The sequence below is a fragment of the Salvelinus alpinus genome, chromosome 3, assembly GCF_045679555.1.
Source record: "Salvelinus alpinus chromosome 3, SLU_Salpinus.1, whole genome shotgun sequence".
Lineage (NCBI taxonomy): Eukaryota > Metazoa > Chordata > Actinopteri > Salmoniformes > Salmonidae > Salvelinus > Salvelinus alpinus.
This window is the reverse complement of record NC_092088.1, coordinates 21,100,541-21,125,734: the sequence shown is the minus strand read 5'-3', so window position 1 is coordinate 21,125,734 and position 25,194 is coordinate 21,100,541. Positions and strand designations below refer to the sequence as shown.

Genomic DNA, 25,194 nt, shown 5'->3' with positions numbered 1-25,194 from the left:
AGTATATTTGGCTCCCTCTCGTGATGTATCTGCGTAGCTCATTTACGTATTTCCTATCGCATTCTTGACTGTTGTAGGCAGGCAGCATTTGAATAGGTAAGATGGCGGCTGCGGCAGTGGTTGAGTTTCAGAGAGCTCAGTCTCTTATTAGCACGGATCGTAACGCCTCTATTGATATTCTACATTCTATTGGTAAGTGATGTTTGTAGACGTTCAGACGAGAAAGACTCGTCTTATTTTTGCATTTCTGCTTCATTTAAGTCATCGCAAAGGCAGTTTTATACACTGACAAGAGCCGGTTTGTGTGTCGTGCTGACTCACTGTAGAATCGTGGGGTTGCTAGCTAGCTAGCTAGGCCATGGTGAACTGGAAAGAGACGTTAACTAGCTAACTATTTATGCTGTCTTTATGAAACAGTATCGCAATACAATTCAACGTTACTATTTATCTAACGTTAGTCAAGCACCCTATGTTATAGCTAGTTAGCCAGCCAGCTAGCTAGTTTGCTAACCAAGATCCATTCAATTCTCAAGTTCATTGATGTAGCTATGTCATTTTGGTGTTTACAATATAGCTTCCTATATGCTCTAAAATGACAGCTAACTTAGCTAGGTAGCTTGCTAACGTTACCAAATGAACAGTGATATCAAGTTCACTGTTCATTAAGTTAACTTAGTTCTCGTTAGTTAACGGTTAGCTAGCTAGATAACTAGCTTTTGTTGACAGTTCTGTAGCTAGCTTTGTACTAGCATGTGGCTGTCCAAAAAATTGCCTTAGTCACAGGGCCTCAGTTAGCTGTTGACTTGTTAGCCTTGTTGATCCAGATAAACAGTAACTCGAAAAGACGATAAGGAACACAAACAATAGTTTAGAATATGAGACTGTCAGTGTATGTTAAATAGTCAATGTGAATCAGTGCATTATTTTTCCTTGTCCCCACAGTGAGGAGAAATATCCAGGACAGTGATGAAGAATCCGTTCGGGTTAAAGAACAGAGCATCCTGGAGCTGGGGTCACTCCTGGCCAAAACAGGACAGGCTGCAGGTGAGACTCAACTATTGCCTGGCTGTTGAACTTGAGGAACTTGGTGGTGATTCATCCAGTAACTGCACAATGATTCACTGTATGTGCCATTGCCTAACTGTTCGGTAGTACACTGGTTCCCAACCTTTTTCGGAGGTTACTGTCCCACCAACTGAATTTTTCCCTGCCCGGACGGTACCCCTGAAGAATCACCTTGTGCAATTTACCAGTAAGCCTATGCTCTTATGATTCTTCTCAAGGTAGGTAGCCAAGCAGGTAGCCTAGTGGTTAGAGCGTTGGGCCAGTAACTGAAAGGTTGGTGGATCGAATCCCTGATGCTGACAAGGTAAAAATCTGTTGTTCTGCCCCTGTACAAGGCATTTAACCCACTGTTTCTAGGCCGTCATTGTAAATAAGAATTTGTTCTTTACTGTCTAGCCTAGTTAAATAAAAATAAATAAAGTACCCACTGTGGATAGGCCAAGTACGCTGGGGTCCTAGTACCCCTGGTTGGGAACCACTGCTGTAGTACACAAGAACTGCTTATTATGAAGCTAACGTCACTCGTTTGACAGTAGACAACAGAACCTTGGACAGATAGGCTTATTGAGTAGACAAGATATGCTTACTGTTGCTATTCATTTAGCCCTATTTTCTGCTGTGGTGATTCTTCCAGAGTTGGGGGGTCTGCTGAAGTTTGTGCGGCCGTTCCTCATCTCCATCAGTAAGGCCAAGGCGGCCCGGCTGGTCCGCTCCCTGCTGGACCTCTTCTTGGACATGGAGGCAGCCACAGGCCAGGAGGTGGATCTGTGTCTGGAATGCATTGAGTGGGCCAAGGTGGAGAAGAGGACCTTCCTCAGGCAGGCTCTGGAGGTAAGCTGGCCTGGGAGTCTTCTTCACCTAGAAGACAAGCTATTGTACCTATACTCTGATGTTTTAGTTTGGAGACTGAAATTCATGTGGTTATTTTCAACACATTTTCCTACCACCCCAGAGTGATATGATTAATATTTTTACACTATACTGTGAGTGTTGCAATGTCACATTTCTCTTCTCCTTTCTCCAGGCCCGCCTGATTTCACTCTATTTTGACACCAAAAGATACCAGGAGGCCTTGGCGCTTGGTGAGTGACAGCTCCATTTGAATGGACTGACAATATTATCCCTGCTAAATGAGCTTAGCATCTGTCTGAGCAGGGAGGGCTAAGAATTGTGCAATGCTTGGATATGTTTACCCATAGCTTTGTGATGGGGAGTCAAACAATTCGAGTCATGACGACATTGAACTTTGATATCCCTCAACACCAGGGTTGTGGACCACATACTGTATACAGAAGCTGTGGTATCTCCACTGTAAGGCACTTTGGATAAGTGTCTTCTAAATTACCATTAGATTGTTTCTCTGGTGTTCAGGCACCCAGTTGCTCCATGAGCTGAAGAAGATGGACGACAAGGCGCTGCTGGTGGAGGTGCAGCTGCAGGAGAGCAAGACGTACCACGCGCTTAGTAACCTGCCCAAGGCCCGCGCCGCCCTCACCTCCGCCCGCACCACGGCCAATGGAATCTACTGTCCCCCCAAACTGCAGGCCGCCCTGGACATGATGTCAGGTCAGTCCCAGTGAACGAGCCTCCATCCAAAGCCTCCCTACAGTGTTCCTCAACGGCTTAGAAACCAATGGTAGATTATGCTGTTGTTTTGGCAGAAACAACAGAATAGCATCCACTCAGAGCTCTTGTATGTGTTTTGTTCAACTGATCAAATCTATGGAACTGTAAATCAATCAGTAAGAGGGCTTATGTGCACAGTGTTTATCCATTTACCAGACATTTCAACGAGTCATTAATCAGGTTTCCATCCAGACTTTTTATGAGTAAAGTACATATTGGATAGAAAATGTCACGACAGGCCTGGTGGAAACAGAAAATATTTCTGTAAACTTTCCAAATGTCGACAAAACAAAATACGCTAGACAAGGTGGGATCTTTTTGTGTCAGTAAAATTAATTAACGTGAGAAATGGCGTTGGAAATGCTATAATAACTATCATATCGAAGTAACCTTGTAGTCGCGCGATATGTTGTTTGTGTGGACTTCCCAGTAAGACTAAGGAAAACATTCAGGCTACAGATGAAATAAGTTATGAACTTCACAGGTTGGTGAAAGTGCACAGTGATTAGTTTGATGCTCTTTTTCAATAAATATTCAGGGTCTAATTCTGGTGACATAACGATTGATGCTTAGTGCGGCAGGTAGCCTAGCGGTTAGAGCATTGGGCCAGAAACTGAAAGGTTGTTGGTTCGAATACCCTTTTACATTTACATTTAAGTCATTTAGCAGACGCTCTTATCCAGAGCGACTTACAAATTGGAAAGTTCATACATATTCATCCTGGTCCCCCCGTGGGGAATGAACCCACAACCCTGGCGTTGCAAGCGCCATGCTCTACCAACTGAGCCACACGGGACCACGAGCCGACAAGGTGAAAAATCGGTCTGTGCCCTTGAGCAAGGCACTTAATTAACCCTGATTTACTCCAGGGGCGCTGTAATACTATGGCTGACCCTGTAAAACAACACATTTCACTGTATCTATCTGGTGTATCTGACAAAACATTTATTTATATTTATTTGGCTGGCATTTGACAAATAACAAACTTTTTTGTCAATAATAATCTCATGTAGTAGGCTATTTTCTACTGTATCTGCGAGCTGTTGGCTAGAACGCACGTGCCAAGATCAGAGTGGGCATATTAAATTATAAAGTATTTTGTCTGTGATGTCTTTATGTTTTGGGCCCCAGTAAGACTAGCTGTTACTAGTGGGGATCCTAATAAATACATATAACACGACATTTTTCGAACAAAACCATCAGTAGAGTTAAAAATGCGACAAACCCATTTAAATTGTATTTTTTATTCGGTACATGGAAATTTAACAGCAAAAGTTATTTTTATGTGCACTACGTCATCCCCCACAGCCTTTTCTCGTCAAGTTCATTTGATGGAAACACATCTCTGGTGGGAAAATGCTCATTCTATTGATGCAGATTTGGGAATATTCACACGAAACTCTGTTGCTAATTGGATGGAAAACTAGCTACTGTCTTCATTTGTAACACCCAATATTAGTTTACTGATTCAAATGAAGAAGAGCTGTGTGTTAAGGTGGAAAAGTGCCATGCTTAGTGTGAATGACTCACCATGCTTCCTCCCCTGCAGGGATCGTCCACGCGGCTTCGGAGAAGGACTGGAAGACTGCCTACTCCTACTTCTTTGAGGCCTTCGAGGGCTACGACTCCATCGACCACCCTAAAGCCATCACTGGTCTCAAATACATGCTGCTCTGCAAGATCATGCTCAGCCTGTAAGTGATACTACCTCCTAGCTGTGTTGCAATGATATGAAGCATACAGGTATGGCTTGGGGCAGCTTTGATGTGTTCCGACTTGCTTGACCCTCTGTTGCTGTTCTCTTTCAGACCAGAAGAGGTGCAGTCCCTGATTAGCGGAAAACTGGCCCTGCGGCATGCGGGCCGACAAGTAAGAACCCTCGATTTTTGTGGGGGGCAGTTGGGCGGTCTTTCTCAATTTGCATTGTGTAATACGTTTAAATTGGTTGGTACCTGGCTGACCGTGGTCGCTTCCTCCCTCACTCTGCAGACGGACGCACTGAAATGCGTTGCACAAGCCAGCAAGAACAGATCATTAGCCGACTTTGAAAAGGTAAGACCTTCCTTTAGCCCTCATTGTTGCTGCTATGTTTGTTTCTCTGAGGATCTCTATTGTGCCAGGCCCATTTGTATCCTCCCTTCTAACCCTCTTCTCTTTCTCTCCTCCTATTCCTCCCTTTATCTTTCTAGGCCCTTACGGAATACAAAGCAGAGTTGAGGGACGACCCCATCATCAGAACCCACCTGGCCACGCTGTATGACAACCTGCTGGAAGGGAACCTTATCCGTGTCATCGAACCCTTCTCCAGAGTACAGGTACAGCTCGTTCATCCGGGTACCGTTAATATTGCTCGATGTAGGATTTTTATTTTTAGATAAGGCTAACCACCCCTAAATCGTAATCCTTTATGGCGTTGATCTTTTCCAGATTGAACACATATCAGGTCTCATCAAACTTTCAAAGGTAATGGTGGTTTCTTCTTTAATATCTTCATATTTGAAGTATTCAGTCCTGTGGTACAAGATTGATACATCGGAAGTCTTCTATCCCGTGAAACATGTACAGCTCTCAATGTTGTCAGTAATCAGTGGATATGTTTAATTTCCCTCAGGCGGATGTCGAGAGGAAATTGTCACAGATGATCCTGGACAAGAAGTTTCATGGTAAATTGCCGGTTTGGTTGGTACACGCCTGGTATAAACGACTGTATCATACCTCTACTTGTGTTACGCTTCTTTCGTTCAGTGAAATGTAAATGTAGTCTAAAATGCCTGTATGTCTAATTATAGGGATCCTGGACCAAGGCGAGGGTGTCTTGATCATATTTGACGAGCCACCTGTTGACAAGACTTATGGCGCGGCCCTGGAAACTATTCAGAACATGAGCAAAGTTGTGGACTCGCTTTACAACAAAGCGAAGAAGCTAACATAGGTAGGGCTCCTCGAGAGAGACACATGTCACATGTTCTGTCAGATTGCACAACTCACTGCATCCTTTCAAACAGCAAAGGAATACTTTTTAAACCACTGTGCTTACTTGTAGATCTTGTGTCTTTCTCGTCCTCAGAACAAATGGCGAGACCACAGTGGCGGATGTGTGTGTGACCAGCGTGTGTAACATTTTAAGAAAGGGACAAGGGAGAGTGACAAAACAACAAGTCCCACAACAAACTGCAACAAAAACAGGATTCCCGGTTCCCCCTCATGAAAGTTCCCCCTCAATGGACAATTTCATAATCTCTTCTCTTTTTTTGTTTTTTTTGTTTTTTTTTGTTGTTCTTTTAGGATTCTGTTAATCTCATCGGCCACAGCAGGCCATCAGGGAATATTGTACAACCACAATAAAATATTAAGATAAATATACGTTTATCTCCTGTAGAATAAAGATTGGGCTTATAAAGCCTCCAGCTGACTCCGTTACCACCCACGAAGGTGCAATATCGACCACAAGCGAGCGCCACCAATCCCGCTTCTTTTACATGCAGGGACAAGGCTTTTGGTCAAGGCGGTCTCTTTTTTCCCCCCCTCTCTGTTCATATCTTTCTAAAGCACATGGTTTTTAGCTAGTTGAAGGTAGGTTAGAAAATATTGGGATATCCCGGCAGTAACATTTGGTCAAAGAGCTCCCTCTAGCTCTTGCTGTTCTCATCATATCCATGCCAACAGTCAGTCCAATTCCCCTTCATGACATTTCAAATGATTGTCAACCTCACTTCATTCAGATTGTGTTTGTTTTGTAACTAAAATAAATTGGCTGACACTATTTGTCCCCTTCTTAATTAAGTACATAGAGCAGAATGGATGCCATTTCACAATGCCAGTGGCCCCTTTTCGGTCCTCTGCCTCAAAGTTTGGCTGCAACATAATTTAGGGGTGCAGAAATGTGAGATTTATTGATTTGCCTCTGAGCGTCTGTCTGAACCCAAGTGAACGATTATCCATTGTTATTGCCTAGCCCTAGTGTGGTATGCTAGTAACCAAACAACAATTGTTTCGTTTCATTTGTCATTTTCAAAAATAAATATTTTGTATTTTTAAGGATTTTGTCTGCCTCTTGGAAAAAATATCACTGACCTTGGTCAAGTTCAATTGGGCCATTTTAGCCCTCTGATGTGCTCTTGTGCTGAGGTAATAGGGGTAGGATGTTGGGTGCCCGTTGTTGGATAACTGACTTCAGTTGATTTAGATTCCAGTGTAGAAATTAAGGTCTAATAGACCAAGGCCTTGGAAGTAAATGTCTGCTGGGACTAGCAGCTTCAACTGGGTGGTGAATAATGAATTCCTCCTAGTTGCTTACTGGGTAGGAAGGAGACTGTAAAATTAAAGGGAAGAGAAGTGTATGCAGTAGGAAGAATCCCTGTCCAATCAACTCTGGGATTACCATGTTGTGAACTGCATTAGAGGGTTATGAATACTGTATAGGAGAACTGATGGCATTCTGTATTGTCTTTACTCCTGTTGGGCAAATGTTCCTGTGTTGGAAAATGGCCTCGTCCCAAAGGGCATTAAAACGCAATTTCAATGACAGCTTTGGATTGTTTTGTTTTTTTAGTTTTTTTTACAGATGTACAATGTAAACATTTTATGAACCTGTTTGTGAAATGAAACGTAGTCATTGAGTTGAAAAGGGAAGGTTTTGGATTCTGACATGGTGTTTATGCACTGGATAAGACCATGATATTCTGTTTTCGCTCAAGTCTTGGTTCAGACGGTTCATCATTACGTAGAGTTCATGACTTCTGTTTCTTGTGCACCAGAGTTCTCCAATATTAAAGTGCCATAAACTGCACAGAAGTGAAATCAAGCTTTTTCCCCTCTTGTTGTCAGTGAAACATTTCAGTGTTTCAGTATGTTGACAAAAAGCACAGCCATTAAACACTTTCACTAGTGGAAGTCCCATTTCAAGGATGTCCACATCTCTGTTTATCTGTTACATATGTGTAAATCCATAAATTTTGAGACAAACTATTTTGCCAATGTAATTTTAAACTAAAAGCTTGAGGTGAATAGATGTCATGTACATGTAGGTATAACATCGAGCAGAAACATGATGGACCTATTTTACTGTTTACAGAAAGTGTCCAACATTTTTATGAAAAATAGAGTAGATATAACACATCTACCTTGGCCCCTCAAAAGCAACTTTTGTGTATTTTTATTTTTAAATGTATATTTGACAGGTATGTAATATAGCCCCTAAAGCCATCCAACCGCTTCACCCAGTTTTCCAAACCCAAAAAAGTATTGTTGCTTGTTTTGGATTTCTATACACATCAATATCAAATGTACAAACGGTTCTTGCTGACCAACAATTACCGAGTATATCTGATGTTCAGATGAGTTCAAAATAAATCTCATTTTTTTCCAAAAATGTTTGAGTTCTCACTTCTGTTTTAGCGTTTTGATGATGGATTAGTGATGATCAATGGATCAGCCTATTTGCAATAAGGTATTCACTTTTCCATTTGACTTTTCTCTGAACATTTGTATAGTTGCAAACTTGGAAATTCACATTACTGAAAGAGGGGGTGTGGTAGTTACGTGATCATGCCCGAGAAGCCGTGTTTGTTGGATATATTGGCACGGGTGTTGTTCGGCAAACCGTGCCAATATATCCAACAAACACCGGCTTCGAGAGCATTATCACTTTTATACAACGGGTTACCAACATATTCAAATTATGATCGAGATATTTTAATTAAAACCGTTATTTTGGTTAATGTATTCGTACTATTTCATCCTTCCACAAGGTATAGTCCCGACACAAATATAGGGTTGCTAGTGACGCGACCATGTCATACTGACTGGCAACGTTCTTATCCCTTGCTTGCTAGCTAGCCAACTACGGCTAATTTACAGTCACGTCAAAAAGTGCAGCCAGAATAACCGCAAAGTTTGTTTAAGCTGTTTTCGTCTTGTCTTGTTGACACATATGAATATTACACGTCTGACATTTATTTGGAGACATCCATAACAATGAGCTAATGAGGCACGATTTCGCCTGGCATAGAAAATGTGCTCTCTCGTCAGGACACTGTTGTTCAGAGGAGCTAGCCAACAACACAGCTAACACAATAACTTAGAACTGAAGCTGGAAAGACTGCAAACTAGCTGCACTTCGTTTAGTTTGACCTGTTTTCAATTGACATTTCTCTGTATATATCCATAAAAATGATGCCAGCTGATTCATGATTTCGACTGGCTGAGAAACGCTGCCTGCCTGCTTCTCTCTCGTCCCGACCCCTACACTTTCATTACTATGGGACAGTTGTAGATATAATTTGAATGTTGAAACAATGTTGAAAATGTCGGCGAGACAGACAATAAGGTTTATACAAATCTCCTCTGTTGAAAACTAAATGTTAGTCTAAAAGAAATGTGAGATAGTCTAGATGCTTTTTATAGTGGAGATCAAGTTTATAACTTCCCTGCCTAGGCTGATGAGACAGTGGATTGCGCATTCAGATGGAACAAAGTAAATAGCCATTTTAATGTCAGATTTAGCCGGTGGTAATTTGTGTATTATAAACTGGGTGGTTCGAGACCTGAATGCTGATTGGCTAACAGCCGTGGTATATCAGACCGTATACCACGGGTATAACAAAACATGTATTTTTACTGCTCTAATTACGTCGGTAACCAGTTTATAATAGCAATAAGGCAACTTGGGGGTTTGTGATATATGGCCAATATACCACGGTTAAGGACTGTGTCCAGGCACTCCGCTTTGCGTTGTGCATAAGAACAGCCCTTCGCTGTGGTATATTGGCCATATACCACACCCCCTCGGGCCTTATTGTTTAAATAGACACCAGTTGGGATGCACTTTTAACCAATCAGCATTCATGCGCAACGCAGAGCACCTGGAGATAGCCCTTAGCTGTGGTATACTGGCCATATACCACAATCCCCTGAGGTGCCTTATTGCTATTATAAACGGGTTACCAATGTAATTAGAACAGTAAAAAGTAAAGTTTTGTCATACGCATGGTATACTGTCTGATATACCACAGCTTTCAGCCAATCAGCATTCAGGGCTCGAACCAGCCAGTTTATAATGTACAATATATAGATTTTTGTTTGTGTGTGTTAAAAGCAGCTAATTATCAACAGATTAGATTGTTTAATTGTTCATTATTAATGTGCACACCTGGGATAAATGCAGTGATGGAAAAAGTACCCAATTGTCATACTTGAGTAAAAGTACCTTAATAGAAAATGACTCAAGTAAAAGTGGAAGTCACCCAGTAAAATACTACTTGAGTAAAAATTTTAAAGTATTTGGTTTTAAATATACTTAAGTATCAAAAGTAAATGTAATTGCTAAAATATACTTAAGTATCAAAAGTAAAAGTATAAATCACTTCACATTCCTTATACTAACAAACCAGATGGGATAATTGTATTTAAAAAAAAAAAAAAAAAAAAAAAAAAAAAAGGATAGCCATGGGCACACTCCAACACTCAGACATAATTTACAAGCTAAGCATTTGTTTTTAGTGAGTCAGTCAGATCAGAGGCAGTAGGGATGACCAGGGATGTTCTCTTGAGAAGTGCATGAATTGGACAATTTTCCTGTCCTGCTAAGCATTCGAAATGTAACAAGTACTTTTGGGTGTCAGGGAAAATGTATGGAGTAAAAAGTACATTCTTTTCTTTAGGAATGTAGTAAAAGTTGTCAAAAATGTCAATAGTAAAGTAGAGTACATATTCACCCCAAAATACTTAAGTAGTACTTGAAAGTAGTTTTTCTTAAGCAATTTACACCACTGGATAAATGTACTTATTGTACCTGTGAATTACTGGCAAAGATGCCCAGTGGGTTTGTACAGAGAGGAAGAGGTGAAGCGAGAGGGATAACTGGGCCCAAAATCTGCATGTGGTGTTTCTTCTTTTTTTCTCACCAAGCGGATTGTTTGTATGAAGCTCAATTATAGTGTCGAATTTGGTCCCCAAAAATGTAATGGTTTATTTAATATGTGAGGCTTATTTGATCGAATATATGTTCCGTAATGCTTAGGTTGTTAGGAATGCCCCGCTACAAAGTTTCTCCTTACAGGCAGTCACTGAGTCTGAGGTGCTAGAGTAGCTCCTGAAACTTGACCCCCAAAAACATCTGGGTCAGATGGTTTAGACCCTTTCTTCTTTAAGGTTGCTGCCCCTATCATCGCCAAGCCAATCTCTGACCTTTTTAACCTGTCTCTCCTTTCTGGGGAGGTTCCCATTGCTTGGAAGGCAGCCCCGGTTCGTCCTTTATTTAAAGGGGGAGATCAAGCTGATCCTAACTGTTATAGGCCTATTCTCTGCCTCTAGGCCTATTATAGGCCTATTCTCTGCCTCTATCCCTATTACAGGGGCTGAGTCACTGGCTTACTGGTGCTCTTTCATGCCGTCCCACTTGAGTGGGTTGAGTTACTGACGTGATCTTCCTGTCTGGGTTGGCGCCCCCCCTTGGTTTGTGCTGTGGTGGAGATCTTTGTGGGCTATACTCGGCCTTGTCTCAGGATGGTAAGTTGGTGGTTGAAGTTATCCCTCTAGTGGTGTGGGGGCTGTGCTTTGGCAAAGTGGGTGGGGTTATATCCTTCCTGTTTGGCCCTGTCCGGGGGTATCATCGGATGGGGCCACAGTGTCTCCTGACCCCTCCTGTCTCAGCCTCCAGTATTTATGCTGCAGTAGTTTATGTGTCGGGGGGCTAGGGTCAGTTGGTTATATCTGGAGTACTTCTCCTGTCTTATCCGGTGTCCTGTGTGAATTTAAGTATGCTCTCTCTAATTCTCTCCTTCTCTCTTTCTTTCTCTCTCTCGGAGGACCTGAGCCCTAGGACCATGCGTCAGGACTACCGGGTCAGGTGGACTGATGACTCCTTGCTGTCCCCAGTCCACCTGGCCTTGCTGCTGTTCCAGTTTCAACTGTTCTGCCTGCGGCTATGGAACCCTGACCTGTCCACCGGACGTGCTACCTGTCCCAGACCTGCTGTTTTCAACTCTCTAGAGACCGCAGGAGCGGTAGAGATACTCTTAATGATCGGCTATGAAAAGCCAACTGACATTTACTCCTGATTATTATTTGACCATGCTGGTCATTTATGAACATTTGAACATCTTGGCCATGTTCTGTTATAATCTCCACCCGGCACAGCCAGAAGAGGACTGGCCACCCCTCATAGCCTGGTTCCTCTCTAGGTTTCTTCCTAGGTTTTGGCCTTTCTAGGGAGTTTTCCCTAGCCGCCGTGCTTCTACACCTGCATTGCTTGCTGTTTGGGGTTTTAGGCTGGGTTTCTGTACAGCACTTCGAGATATTAGCTGATGTACGAAGGGCTATATAAAATAAACTTGATATTTCTATTTTGCCCTGTTTATCAAAAGTGTTGGAAAAATGTGTCAATAATCAACTGGCTGGCTTTCTTGATGTCTATAGTATTCTCTCTGGTATGCAATCTGGTTTCCGCTCAGGTTATGGATGTGTCACTGCAACCTTAAAGGTCCTCAATGATGTCACCATTGCCCTTGATTCTAAGCAATGTTGTGCTGCTATTTTTATTGACTTGGCCATTCCATTTTTGTGGGCCGGCTAAGGAGTATTGGTGTCTCTGAGGGGTCTTTGCCTTGGTTTGCTAACTACCTCTCTTAAAGAGTGCAGTGTATGAAGTCAGAAAACTGCTGTCTCAGCCACTGCCTGTCACCAAGGGAGTACCCCAAGGCTCAATCCTAGGCCCCACGCTCTTCTCAATTTACATCAACAACATAGCTCAGGCAGCAGGAAGCTCTCTCATCCATGTATATGCAGATGATACAGTCTTATACTCAGCTGGCCCCTCCCCGGATTTTGTTTGAAATGCTCTACAACAAAGCTTTCTTGTTGTCCAACAAGCTTTCTGTACTCTTAACCTGGTTCTGAACACCTCCAAAACAAAGGTAAAGTGGTTTGGTAAGAAGAATGTGCCTCTCCCCACAGGTGTGATTACTACCTCTGAGCATGAGGTAGTCACCTCATACAAGTACTTGGGAGTTTGGCTAGACAGTACACTGTCCTTCTCTCAGCACATATCAAAGCTGCAGGCTAAAGTTAAATCTAGACTTGGTTTCCTCGATCGTAATCGCTCCTCTTTCACCCCAGCTGCCAAACTAACCCTGATTCAGATGACCATCCTACCCATGCTAGATTACGGAGACATAATTTATAGATCAGCAGGTAAGGGTGCGCTCGAGCGCCTGGATGTTCTTTACCATTCTGCCATCAGATTTGCCACCAAATCTCCTTATAGGACACATCACTGCACTCTATACTCCTCTGTAAACTGGTCATCTCTGTATACCCATCGCAAGACCCACTGGTTGATGCTTATTTATAAAACCCACTTAGGCCTCACTCCCCCCTATCTGAGATATCTACTGCAGCCCTCATCCTCCACATACAACACCCGTTCTGCCAGGTTCCCAAAGCGCACACATCCCTGGGTCGCTCGTCTTTTCACTTCGCTGTAGCTAGCGACTGGAACAAGCTGCAACAAACCCTCAAACTGGACAGTTTTATCTCAATATCTTCATTCAAAGACTCAATCATGGACACTCTTACTGACAGTTGTGGCTGCTTTGTGTGATGTATTGTCTCTACCTTCTTGCCCTTTGTGCTGTTGTCTGTGCCCAATAATGATTGTACTATGTTTTGTGTTGCTGCCTTGCTATGTTTTTGTCTTAGGTCTATCTTTATGTAGTGTTGTGTTGTCTCTCTTGGCGTGATGTGTGTTTTGTCCTTTATTTATATGTTATTTATTCTTTTTTAATTTTTTTTTATCCCAGCCCCCGTCTCCGCAGGAGGTCTTTTTCCTTTAGGTAGGCCATCATTGTAAATAATAATTTGTTCTTAACTGACTTGCCTAGTTAAATAAAGGTTAAATAAATACAAATAAAAATGTACTGCTATAAATAGGACACGTGAATTCCCGGCAACTTTGAAAAAAACGCACTTTATATCAGATTTGTGCCTTTTATGCAACACGTATCTGCCCCCTCATTGGCTAGAATGGTCCCACTTGATCTTGCCTCCCGACTTCCATTTTTATTTTATTTTTTTCATTGTTAGAGTGGCCACTTGAGTATCTGGTCAAAGATTTCGTCGCCAACGTGTACGTGATGACATCACTTCATAAGCAACGTCGATCCCGCCCACTCCATTTTTCAAGCCTGTAGTGGAGTTCAACGCACGGTTGTGCTGTCAGCACTGTTGGGAACTTTTATGCTGAATTGCATTTGAAAAACGACAACAAACACCAAGATGGCCGGCCGGGTGAGTTTCCTTTAAATAAATGGCTTTAGTTAAACATATTTACACATTGGCGAGAATGATAACAATGCTGTGTTTTAATGATTTTTTAGCATCTGCTACTACCTCCAACTCACTAGCCTGTGTGGCAGAGTAATTTACGTAATTCAAATCTTAGCCCGGAAGACCGATTATTTTATGACCAGTGTCCACTGTGAGCATACCTCAATGACTGCAAGCCATGCAATATCTAACTAGCTAGCGACACAATACAAGTACCGGTGCGTGGGTAAAATAACTGGGGAAGCCAGAAAAATAAAGCCATATTACAACCTATGTGTTGTGATAATTGCGTTGTTTACTCTGTAACCTGTTAGTTCATATGCCTTGCCACCGTGATATAGACCTAAAGTCGAGGCAATAAGACACAGTGGCAGAATAACTTCAACCACACCGTTGTTTCATCACAAAACAACATCTGTCCGGTGAAGTCCACAACCGCATGTAGCATTTGTCAGACTACTTAAACAACTATGGATTGAACCATGGAGAGTTACCGCAAGTCGCAAAGAAAACAGGAGCTGCCTCCACTATTCCAGCACCATTTCAACTTCAATATTTCAACATCATCAAATCACCTATGCTTATTCTAATACAGTGACGACTAAAATATACCAAAAACTATTTGGGCCAATCAATGTAAACTAATATGATGTAGCTGTCCATGGTACTGATTTCTCTCTCTCTCTCTCTGTGTGTGTGTGTGCATGCAAGTAGAAAAAAACATGTTCACTCACCCTACTTGTAGAGAGACGCCAATGAATGCCATCCTGTCTTTCATGTCGCCGAACCGGTCTATGACTGTCATAAACACTTCGTTTTTGTTATCCTAGGCTAAAATGCTTGCTCGCTGGCCTAACTTCCTTTCATGGGCAACGGTGCGCCAGGCCAGCTAGTTAACATTAGTGTTAGCCTACTACATCTAGCTATATATTGAACTTCCACCCTCTCTGGCAAGGCGCACAATGTTTGAATTTATTGTTGGATCCGAATCGCCGTTATAATCAGTACGGAGAAGTAGGTAAAACCACAAGTTCAAATCCCTATCTCCATCCATGGGTAATTTAGGAAAGGGACAATTTTAGCTAGCTAGGTAGCCAACGGAGGACAAGGACACAACATGATGCAACAATTCAATTTTTTTCTGTAAATGTCGTTTTGCTTTTGATGTGCTTGGTGTGAAGCCACATCCAAACTGGCTTCCCTTGACATTTTTTGTTGTAGTTGGTGTGCCAAGACCATTCACAGTTGAGCTCAATCAGTTTAGCTCAATGGTGATTGGCTATTATTTTTTTATTTTTTTAATCAAGGGAGGCCAAATGGTAGCTGGCTTCCCTTGCATTCAATGCTATGGGCGGCAACAATGTCATACTAATTTTGACCAGACAGCATAAGATAGATGGGCTACACATACTGAGATAGAGGGGCGCTGTTTCGCTCGCTCTGATTTTTTCTCCGGTGAGATACATTCAGCCTTGCGAATTGCAGGAACATTTTGAAACACAGAGAGACAAAATACATTTATTTTGTATTTTCTTCTTGATATTTTGGGGGGCTGGCTACCATGCCACTGTACAATACAATACACTCAAATAGTATATCTCTGTCTTATCTCTAACCGGTCTCAACAAGGAAACCTCATAGTAATAGTAGCTAACTAAGCCAGCGCAGTATGAAAGGATACATCGAGCTAAGCTAAATCTCGCCTGCCAAGGTTTAACAGCTGGCTAACTTGTTGACTAGCTTTTATGACCAGTCTTGCTAGGTACACTACATGGCCAAAAGTATATGGACACCTGCACGTCGAACAGCTCATTCCAAAATCTTGGGCTTTAATATTGAGTTGGTCCCCCCTCTGCTGCTATAACAGCCTCCACTCTTCTGGGAAAGCTTTCCACCAGATGTTGGAACATTACTGCAGGGATCTGCTTCCATTCAGCCACAAGAGCATGAGTGAGGTTGGGCACTGATGTTGGGCGATTAGCCCTGGCTCGCAGTCGGTGTTCCAATTCATTTTGAGGTCAGTGCTCTGTGCAGGCCAATCAAGTTCTTCCACACCGATCTCCAAAAAACATTTCTGTATGGAATTGTAATACAGAAACAGGAAAGTGTCTTCCTCAAACTGTTGCCACAAAGTTGGAAGCACAGAATCGTCTAGAATGTCATTGTATGCTGTAGCGTTAAGATTTCCTTTCACTGGAACTAAGGGGTAGCACGAACCATGAAAAATAGCCACATACCATTGTACTTCCTCCACCAAACTTTAAAGTTGGCGCTATGCATTGGGACAGGTAGTGTTCTCTTGGCATGCGCCAAACACAGATTCGTCCATTGAACTGCCAGATGGTGAAGCGTGATTCATCACTCCAGAGAACACATTTCCACTGCTCCAGAGTCCAATGGTGGCGAGCTTTACACCACTCCAGCCGACACTTGGCATTGCGCATGGTGATCTTAAGCTTGGGTGCTGCTGCTCGGCCATGGAAACCCATTTCATGAAGCTTCCGAAAACAGTTATTGTGCTGAAGTTGCTTCCAGAGGCAGTTTTGAAACTCAGTAGTGAGAGTTGCAACCGAGGACAGAGGATTTTTACGCACTATGCACTTCAGGACTCGGCGGTCCCGTTCTGTGAGCTTGTGTGGCCTACCACTATACGGCTGAGCCGTTGTTGCTCCTAGACGTTTCCACTTCACAATAACAGCATGGACAGTTGATCGGGGCAGCTCTTGCAGGGCATAAATTTGACAAACTGAACTGTTGGAGAGGCCAATTTGAAAGTCACTGAGCTCTTCAGTACGGGTCATTCTACTGTCAATGTTTGTCTATGTAGATTGCATGGCTGTGTGCTTGATTTTATACACCTGTCAGCAACGGGTGTGGCTGAAATAGCCAAATCCACTAATTTGAAGGGGTGTCCACGTACTCTAGTGTAGATACTCCCATGCCCACACACACCTGTCCACCGGACGTGCTACCTGACCCAGACCTGCTGTTTTCAACTCTCTAGAGACCGCAGGAGCGGTAGAGATACTCTTAATGATCGGCTATGAAAAGCCAACTGACATTTACTCCTGATTATTATTTGACCATGCTGGTCATTTATGAACATTTGAACATCTTGGCCATGTTCTGTTATAATCTCCACCCGGCACAGCCAGAAGAGGACTGGCCACCCCTCATAGCCTGGTTCCTCTCTAGGTTTCTTCCTAGGTTTTGGCCTTTCTAGGGAGTTTTTCCTAGCCGCCGTGCTTCTACACCTGCATTGCTTGCTGTTTGGGGTTTTAGGCTGGGTTTCTGTACAGCACTTCGAGATATTAGCTGATGTACGAAGGGCTATATAAAATAAACTTGATTTGATTTGATGACTAGTACCAGCAGGGAAGTGACATTGAAATAGCCAACTGCTGGGAAAGAGGCACAACCGATAGCGAAGTCCAGATGTAATTTAACGTTACCTAGAGCTTTCCACTTTGGCTCTAGCTCTATGAACAATGTGGACTAGCTAGCCATCTAGGTATCCACTGACTGACAGTGGCACTGTAGCACATATGAAATGGAGATTCATCGTTGACTGTAATGTGTGGAATCTGTGGATAACATAATGTTATGATGTGACTGGGGCCCCTGCTGCAGATGTCAGCATAACTGTCTGCAAGAATAGGATAATTGCTTGAGCAATCACCCATCACTAATTTCCTTTTTTACCAAAAATAATAGTTCATATCCTACTTATTCATATTACGTTGATCTTTTACCCAGAAGTAAAATTATCTTGCGGAAGTTTGTCATTTCCCGTTTTACTTCTGGGGGGAATGCCTGGCTGCGTTCAGTACATTTTTCTGTTCTGGAAAGGAAGGAAGTGAAGTCTCCTTCCTCAAAAACAGAAACAATAGCCCCCCCCCCCCCTTATGCTAATTTCACCCGTGTTTATTATGACCAAAAGGCTACTTTTTGTTTTCATTAATTTTTACGATAGAGAATTTTGACTTTTTCTGGCCTTGGAATCGAGTGGAAACAGTTTATCATCTGCACACGGGCATTGAAAATCATCGCACCTGTTTAAGCAACGCCTTCAACAAAACACCAAATAATGGAATTTCTCGTGGAAGAATTTTGTTGCATCCCTCCAATAGACCTTCAGACAGTTGTACCATCTATGCCAAGATGCATTGAAGCTGTTCTGGCTCGTGGTGGCCCAACGCCCTATTCAGACACTTTATGTTGGTTCTTTATTTTGGCAGTTAACTGTACTTAAATCAAGCAGAGTCTTGTTCACATGTAGTTTTTCCTGTAGGTTTTTTCTATTCATTTTGAGCTGATTACATTTCAAAAGAATGTGAAGAATTCCCTTAACTAAATCTGCAACTTACAATAACTTAATTGTTAGTTAAAACTGTGCTCTTAGTGTTCCACACATCATTAGAAAGTCTTTCTTTGCCTTAGAGGGGGAAAAGCCCTAGAGATTTGCTCCTGTCAGCCAACTCAGCTCAGTATTCCACACAGTTTTCCATTAAGTTTTCAGCATATGTGGTAAGTGTACCTATTAAGGCCCCGTAAACATTAAGCCCACTTCCATTTTTTGGATTGAAATGAGTGATGAACCGATATTACATTTTTGGCTGATACCGATATTCAATATTTTCCTTGCCAATAAAAATTATACCGATAACCAATATTTAAAATTTTAGCGGCCTTTTTAGCATTCTAGTACAGTTAAATAGTTAACACACACACATGGACGCAGCGGTCGTAGGCAAGAGGCGTAACAACAGTTTGTGGTTCGAATCCAGGCTGTATCACTTCCGGCCATGATCGGGAGTCCCATAGGGCGGTGCACAATTGGCCCAGCTTCATCAGGGACGTATGTCCCCATTACCAGTAAAACATAATCAAAACCTATTTCTTTCACTTATTTGCTGTGCTGTTTCGTTGTTCATTTGTTCAGTCGTTTCATTCTCAACCAGGATTTCTATGGAACGCCATTTGGGTCTTTGTGTGTCAAAAAAGATACACGTCAAATAACACTCTTTGACCAATCAGGACTTGAATATGACTGCACGTCACATAAAAATGTTCATACATTTTTTACGTAGTTATCACACATTGATTACACTATCACTCGTATTTCATGTCACAACGATTCATCGATACGTATGCTATGATGCTGGTAAAGTTGTCTCGCGCACCTACAGTGCTGGTCATAAAATAAAGCTAGCTAGCTCATAGATGCAAACAATTTTATTCCCCAAAAACATAGCAAAATGGCACAATCTGTTTCATTAGCTATAGTTAGCTAGCTAACTATATAGCTAGGTGTCATCATCTAAAATAACCCTAATTTATTAGACCGTTCTTGTTTGATTAATGGTGGTTGGACCAATCTATGTGAAGCTAGCCACAATAAGGATTAGCCACAATAGTGGACTTTGCGGTTAGCCTTCAAAATAAAAGTATGGCTTAAGTCTACTATTTTGTATTAATTTGCATCACTGTCAATGACATAATTTTATTTTGAAGGCAAACCGCAAATTCCACTATTGTGCCTAAATCTTATTGTGGCTAGCTTCACAACACATAAACCGGCCCGGTCGAGCCTCACTAGCCAGATGAAGTTAGCTGGCTGCTTATAACGTTAGCTTTGGGCAACAGGGTTAAGTAGCTGGCTAGCTATTTATTTTCATGAACTGAAGTTACATTTCAATAGGCGAACAACAAGTGGCAACCTTGCTAATACTTACTCACAAGCATTCCTAAATCATTGCTAAGAATAATGAAAATGACTGCAGTTTCTACTCTATTGTTTTCAGGCTGGTTGTAATGGTGCTAGCTAGGTACCAAGCTAAAGCTAGCAACCCCAGAAGTTGCGGTCGAACAAATTATGCTTTATTACCAATGCGGTATTGTAAACGCATCATTCGTTTCCGGGGTTTGCGTGTTTGCATACTTTTTTTGTAGAGCTTTGACAGTGCTACTGTATATTTTTTGACACGCAAAGAGCCAAATGGCTTTCCATAGTATGTATGTCGTGAAGCTAATACCAGTAACACTATTACTGTGTAACTCCGGTTGGGCAACATCTGAAAAATAGCGCACTTGCTAGTGTGTACCGGTGCTCGACCAGTCGGCGAAAGCCAACATCACCCACGACAGAGAATGGTTGATTGTCAAGGGCAATGATTTCCATTATCTTGACTTTAATGGATTTCACCTTTGAGTTGTCTCGCTGAAATGTTCTGTATGACTGCTCGACTTGTTGACTGCTTGATCCACACAGCAGACATTGTGGGCTAGGTTAGGAATGCTGTGTTGCACGTGTAGTGCAACATTTTATGTGGCGTCATTGCGTCATATAGGTATGCACGGTAGCTTTGACATCGGTTTTTAACATCGGCGTTAAACTAGACATCGGTCGATTCCGATGTTGGCATTTTTAGCTAATATCGAGAGAATAAGATCAGGGTTGAAGGATATCAGGGATCGAAGACCTACAAGTAGTATGGAAACAAATGAGGGATAAGAAGGTTGTCATTCATTCATCTAGGTGCTACTCTTATTTGGTTCACCACATGTACTTTTGTAATACAACAGCAGAGGGTGAGATTTGAAACTGTCTTCAGACAGGCTTAAGAAAGACAAGTTGGAACTAATTAACAAGAATAGGAGTACAGCAAATGTGAACCAGATTTCAGATAATTCATTTAAACGTTGTTTTGTCTAGGACTCCAGAGTGGCGCAGCGGTCTAAGGCGTCACTACAGACCCGGGTTCGATCCCAGGCTATGGCCATGACCGGGGATCCCATAGGGCATTGCTCAATTGGCCCAGCGTCGTCCGGGTTAGGCTTTACTTGCCTGATCAAGCGGGCGCCTGCAGGCTGACTTCAGTCGTCAGTTGAACAGTGTTTCCTCCGACACCTTGGTGCAGCTGGCTTCCGGGTTAAGCGGGCGGGTGTTAAGGAGCGCGGTTTTGCGGGTCATGTTTCGGATGACACATGACTTAACCTCCGCTTCTCCCAAGCCTGTTGGGGAGTTGCAGCAATGAGACAAGATCGTAATTGGATATGATGAAATTTGGGTGAAAAAGGGGCTAAAATAAAAATACGTTGTTTTTGTTAGTCTTTGTGCATGGCGTTCATCCACAGATTGGGTGAAAAAGGGGCTAAAATAAAAATACGTTGTTTTTGTTAGTCTTTGTGCATGGCGTTCATCCACAGATTGCCGGTGCAGTTAGGGGTAAGTCAAGTCCTGTACAATGCTTTAACCTTATCTTCATCAAATGATCCATAAAGGGACCACTGAATATTTCTCAGAATACTTTTTACACCACTTACGTACGTCTACGTGTGGGTGTGCAAGTTGTATATTATTATTTTTTTTTCTATTGCTTCCTCGTCAGATCTCTAGTAATCCATTATACTCAATATTATGTTACTTTATCTCTAGTAACCATTTGTGTTATATCACAAATTCCTCCTCTACACCAGTGTTCTATTTATACAGGGGTTTAAATATTCACTCGAGTGTTCTGTTTAACAGCATATTCTGAAATAATACACTCTTCTTTCATATCTCCTTACAGAATCCCTATATAACATTATAAGTCTTTAGTTATTCACATCCACACCACCAGCAACGATCACAGCCCGAGAGGTACACATATCATGTTCTCGAGGAAATCTCAGTGTCCGGGGGTATCAATGAACATTGTTACAGCCTTTACCCATCTCAGCTGTTACCCTCTCAAACTTTTCAATGGCTTCGCCTGTCAGTGCTCACTACCTGTAGATCGATGGGCGGTAGTGGACACCATATGTATCTTCAACAGTTCCCAATGGTTCTCGACCACGTAGACACTTCTTATAAATGCCTACAGACAGTTGTCAGTGGGGCCTCTCCTGCCCTCACTCTAGCCTTCTCCTAAGACTTGCCCCTACTTCCTAAGCATATATAATAACCATAGATAACGTTATAAATAAAAAAAAACTCAGCTCACAGAACTGTTTGGGCTATTCATTATTTTACATATATAACTATACTTAAGGTATTTACATCCACACCACTCCATATGGATCTATGCACCATATGTATCTTCAACGGTTCTCTAGCCTACCAGAGACTATGTTACAGTGGTCCCAGACCACATAGACAATTCACAAAAATGCCTATAGAACGCTACTTCCTATACATATACAACAACACCCGTGCTCAATTACACTCCAGCTATTATTAGTAGTCCCAGACTACGATGGGCCGTGATGGATGGAACCACTACATAACGTCATAGATTGAAAAACTCAGCTCACACTTCACTCCACATTCACGCTGGAGCTAGTCCCCTGACAGCTCTCATTCACTCAGTACGTTATAGCTACATTTCAATCTCTTGTAATACAATTTTGAATCAGTTTATTATCCATATTTCAATCTCTTGTAATCCAAATATCAATCAGCTTAATATGTCATATCTCACAATCACACAACTTTCACATCCACATTCACTTAGTACTAGCCCTTGCTCTAGGCTTCTCTCTAAGACTAGCTCTAGCCTTCTTCTGTCATATGTATCACTGATGCGTTTCCTCTATTTTCTCTACAGTCGCCATAGTCTCTACAGTATCTAAACTCTCTATAGTATCTATAGTCTCGCATATCTATAGTCTCTGTGTCTATAGTCTCAGTAGTTTATGTAGTCATAAATGCTCCCTATAGATTCTATAGTCTTGCAACATACAGTTGAAGTCGGAAGTTTACCTACACTTATGTTGGAGTCATTAAAACTCGTTTTTCAACCACTCCACAAGTTTCTTGTTTAACAAACTATAGTTTTGTCAAGTCGGTTAGGACATCTACTTTGTGCATGACACAAGTAATTTTTCCAACAATTGTTTACAGACAGATTATTTCACTTATAATTCACTGTATCACAATTCCAGTGGGTCAGAATTTTACATACACTAAGTTGACTGTGCCTTTAACCTGTTTGGGATAGGGGGCGGTATTTTCACGTCCGGATGAAAAGCGTGCCCAAAGTAAACTGCCTGCTACTCAGGCCCAGAAGCTAGGATATATATATAGATAGATTTGGATAGAAAACACTCAAAAGTTTATAAAACTGTTAAAATTATGTCTGTGAGTATAATAGAACTTATTTGGCAGGCGAAACCCCGAGGACAAAACATCCAGAATTTTGTTGTTGTTGAGGTGACTGTTTTCAATTGAATTTCTATGGGAATCTAGATTTCTGAGGCATCTGGTTGCAGTTCCTAGGGCTTCCACTAGATGTCAAGTCTTTAGAAATTGGTTGATGTTTTTCTTTTGAGTAATGAAGAAGTACGGCTGCTCAGACCGAGTGTCAAGTCTAGTGTACTGTTGTGTATGGGGTGCGCGACCTAGCGCTCGCTCCACTTTCATTTTATCCGCTATTGAACACGGTCTATTCCGTCTTAAATTTTATCGATTATTTACGCTTGCAAAAATCCCGAAAATTATGTCATGGCTTTAGAAGCTTTTGATAGGCTAATTGACATAATTTGAGTCAATTGGAGGTGTACCTGTGGATGTATTTCAAGGCTTACCTTCAAACTCAGTGCCTCTTTGCTTGACATCATGGGAAAATCAAAAGAAATCAGCCAAGACCTCAGAAAAAAAATTGTAGACCTTCACAAGTCTGGTTCATCCTTGGGAGCAATTTCCAAATGCCTGAAGGTACCACATTCACATGTACAAACAATAGAACGCAAGTATAAACACCATGGGACCACGCAGCTGTCATACCGCTCAGGAAGGAGGTGCATTCTGTCTCCTAGAGATGAACGTACTTTGGTGTGAAAAGTGCAAATCAGTCCCAGAACAACAGCAAAGGACCTTGTGAAGATGCTGGAGGAAACAGGTACAAAAGTGTCTTTATCCACAGTAAAACGAGTCCTATATCGACATAACCTGAAAGGCCGCTCAAACTTCTGACCCACTGGAATTATGATACAGTGAATTATAAGTGAAACAATCTGTCTGTAAACAATTGTTGGAAAAATCGTGTCATGCACAAAGTAGATGTCCTAACCGACTTGCCAAAACTATAGAAATTTGTGGAGTGGTTGAAAAACGAGTTTTAATGACTCCAACCTAAGTGTATGTAAACTTCCAACTGACTTGTCTAGTTAAATAAAGGTAAAATAAAAATACCCTAGACCCTCTCCAATTCACATACCGCCCAAACAGATCCAAAGATAACGTTATCGCAATCGCACTTCACACTGCCCTTTCCCACCTCTCACAAGGAACACCTATGTGAGAATGCTGTTCATTGACTACAGCTCAACGTTCAACACCATAGTGCCCTCAAAGCTCATCACTAAGCTAAGGATCCTGAGAGTAAACACCTCCCTCTGCAACTGGATCCTGGACTTCCTGATGGGCTGCTCCCAGGTGGTAAGGGTAGGCAACAACACGTTTGCCACGCTGATTCTCAACACTGGGGCCCCTCAGGGGTGTGTACTAAGTCCCCTCCTGTACTCCCTGTTCACCCACGACTGCGTGGCCAAACACGACTCCAACACCATCATTAAGTTTCCTGACGACACAACAGTGGTAGGCCTGATCACCGACAACGAGAACAGGTCAGAGAACTGGCAGTGTGGTGCCAGGACAACAACCTCTCCCTCAATGTTAGCAAGACAAAGGAGCTGATCGTGGACTACAGGAAAAGGCGGGCCGAACAGGCCCCCATTAAAGTTGACGGGGCTTGTAGTACTTTAAAGTATTTTTACTTAAGTACTTTACGCAACTGACTTTGGGTAGAAAACCAATAGCTTTTGCTCATGATAAATATACATTGTGGTCATCCTCACAATTCAAGCCAGTCCTCCATGAAAGCAATTTAGTTTGTCCTTCTCTTAGGCTTAATCTGTGAACAGGAAACCGCCCCTGTGTGTTTGGTGAACAAACAAATTATTAGTCTATAGCAGTTCTACTGGTTTCAATGTTATGGTCTCTAAGGGTTTTCAATGGTAAGAGTCCCAAACACACACTGTATAGTGTTTTCAAATGGTATTGGGTTGGATTTAATAGTAAATGTCACTAATCACACTACACAGAGATGTTTTCTTATAATTGTACTGAAAAACATATGACTGCCATGCAGTGGTTTATAATTGTATTATTTTCTTAGTGTTGTCACAACAGTT

General features: G+C 42.0%; 2 protein-coding genes across 3 annotated transcripts in view; both read left to right on the top strand.

Annotated features, from left to right (window-relative positions):
- The first annotated feature begins 33 nt into the window (after window positions 1-33).
- On the top strand, window positions 34-7,218 carry LOC139570235 (26S proteasome non-ATPase regulatory subunit 11B-like). Its single transcript, XM_071391942.1, has 13 exons — window positions 34-192; window positions 943-1,044; window positions 1,700-1,896; window positions 2,090-2,147; window positions 2,437-2,631; window positions 4,241-4,385; window positions 4,500-4,560; window positions 4,681-4,743; window positions 4,881-5,006; window positions 5,119-5,154; window positions 5,303-5,354; window positions 5,481-5,623; window positions 5,759-7,218. The coding sequence occupies exons 1-12, from the start codon at window positions 102-104 to the stop codon at window positions 5,621-5,623; spliced, it is 1,269 nt and encodes a 422-aa protein (XP_071248043.1). The 5' UTR covers window positions 34-101; the 3' UTR covers window positions 5,759-7,218.
- A 6,634-nt stretch (window positions 7,219-13,852) lies between these two features.
- Window positions 13,853-25,194, top strand: part of LOC139570233 (vesicle-fusing ATPase) — a 48,091-nt gene continuing 36,749 nt past the window's right edge. Inside the window, exon 1 of one of the 2 annotated variants that reach the window (XM_071391937.1) lies at window positions 13,853-13,977. In XM_071391937.1, coding sequence (XP_071248038.1) covers window positions 13,966-13,977 — 12 coding nt within the window. In that variant the 5' untranslated portion in view covers window positions 13,853-13,965. The remainder of the gene's footprint in view (window positions 13,978-25,194) is intronic. The other variant, XM_071391938.1, reaches the window with a different exon arrangement.

Coding starts and splice junctions, on each gene's coding strand:
- LOC139570235 (XM_071391942.1), top strand. CDS start 102: ATGGCGGCTGCGGCAGTGGTTGAGTTTCAGAGAGCTCAGTCTCTTATT. Junction 4,561..4,680: donor TGCGGCATGCGGGCCGACAA/GTAAGAACCCTC, acceptor CTCACTCTGCAG/ACGGACGCACTGAAATGCGT. Junction 4,744..4,880: donor CATTAGCCGACTTTGAAAAG/GTAAGACCTTCC, acceptor TTATCTTTCTAG/GCCCTTACGGAATACAAAGC.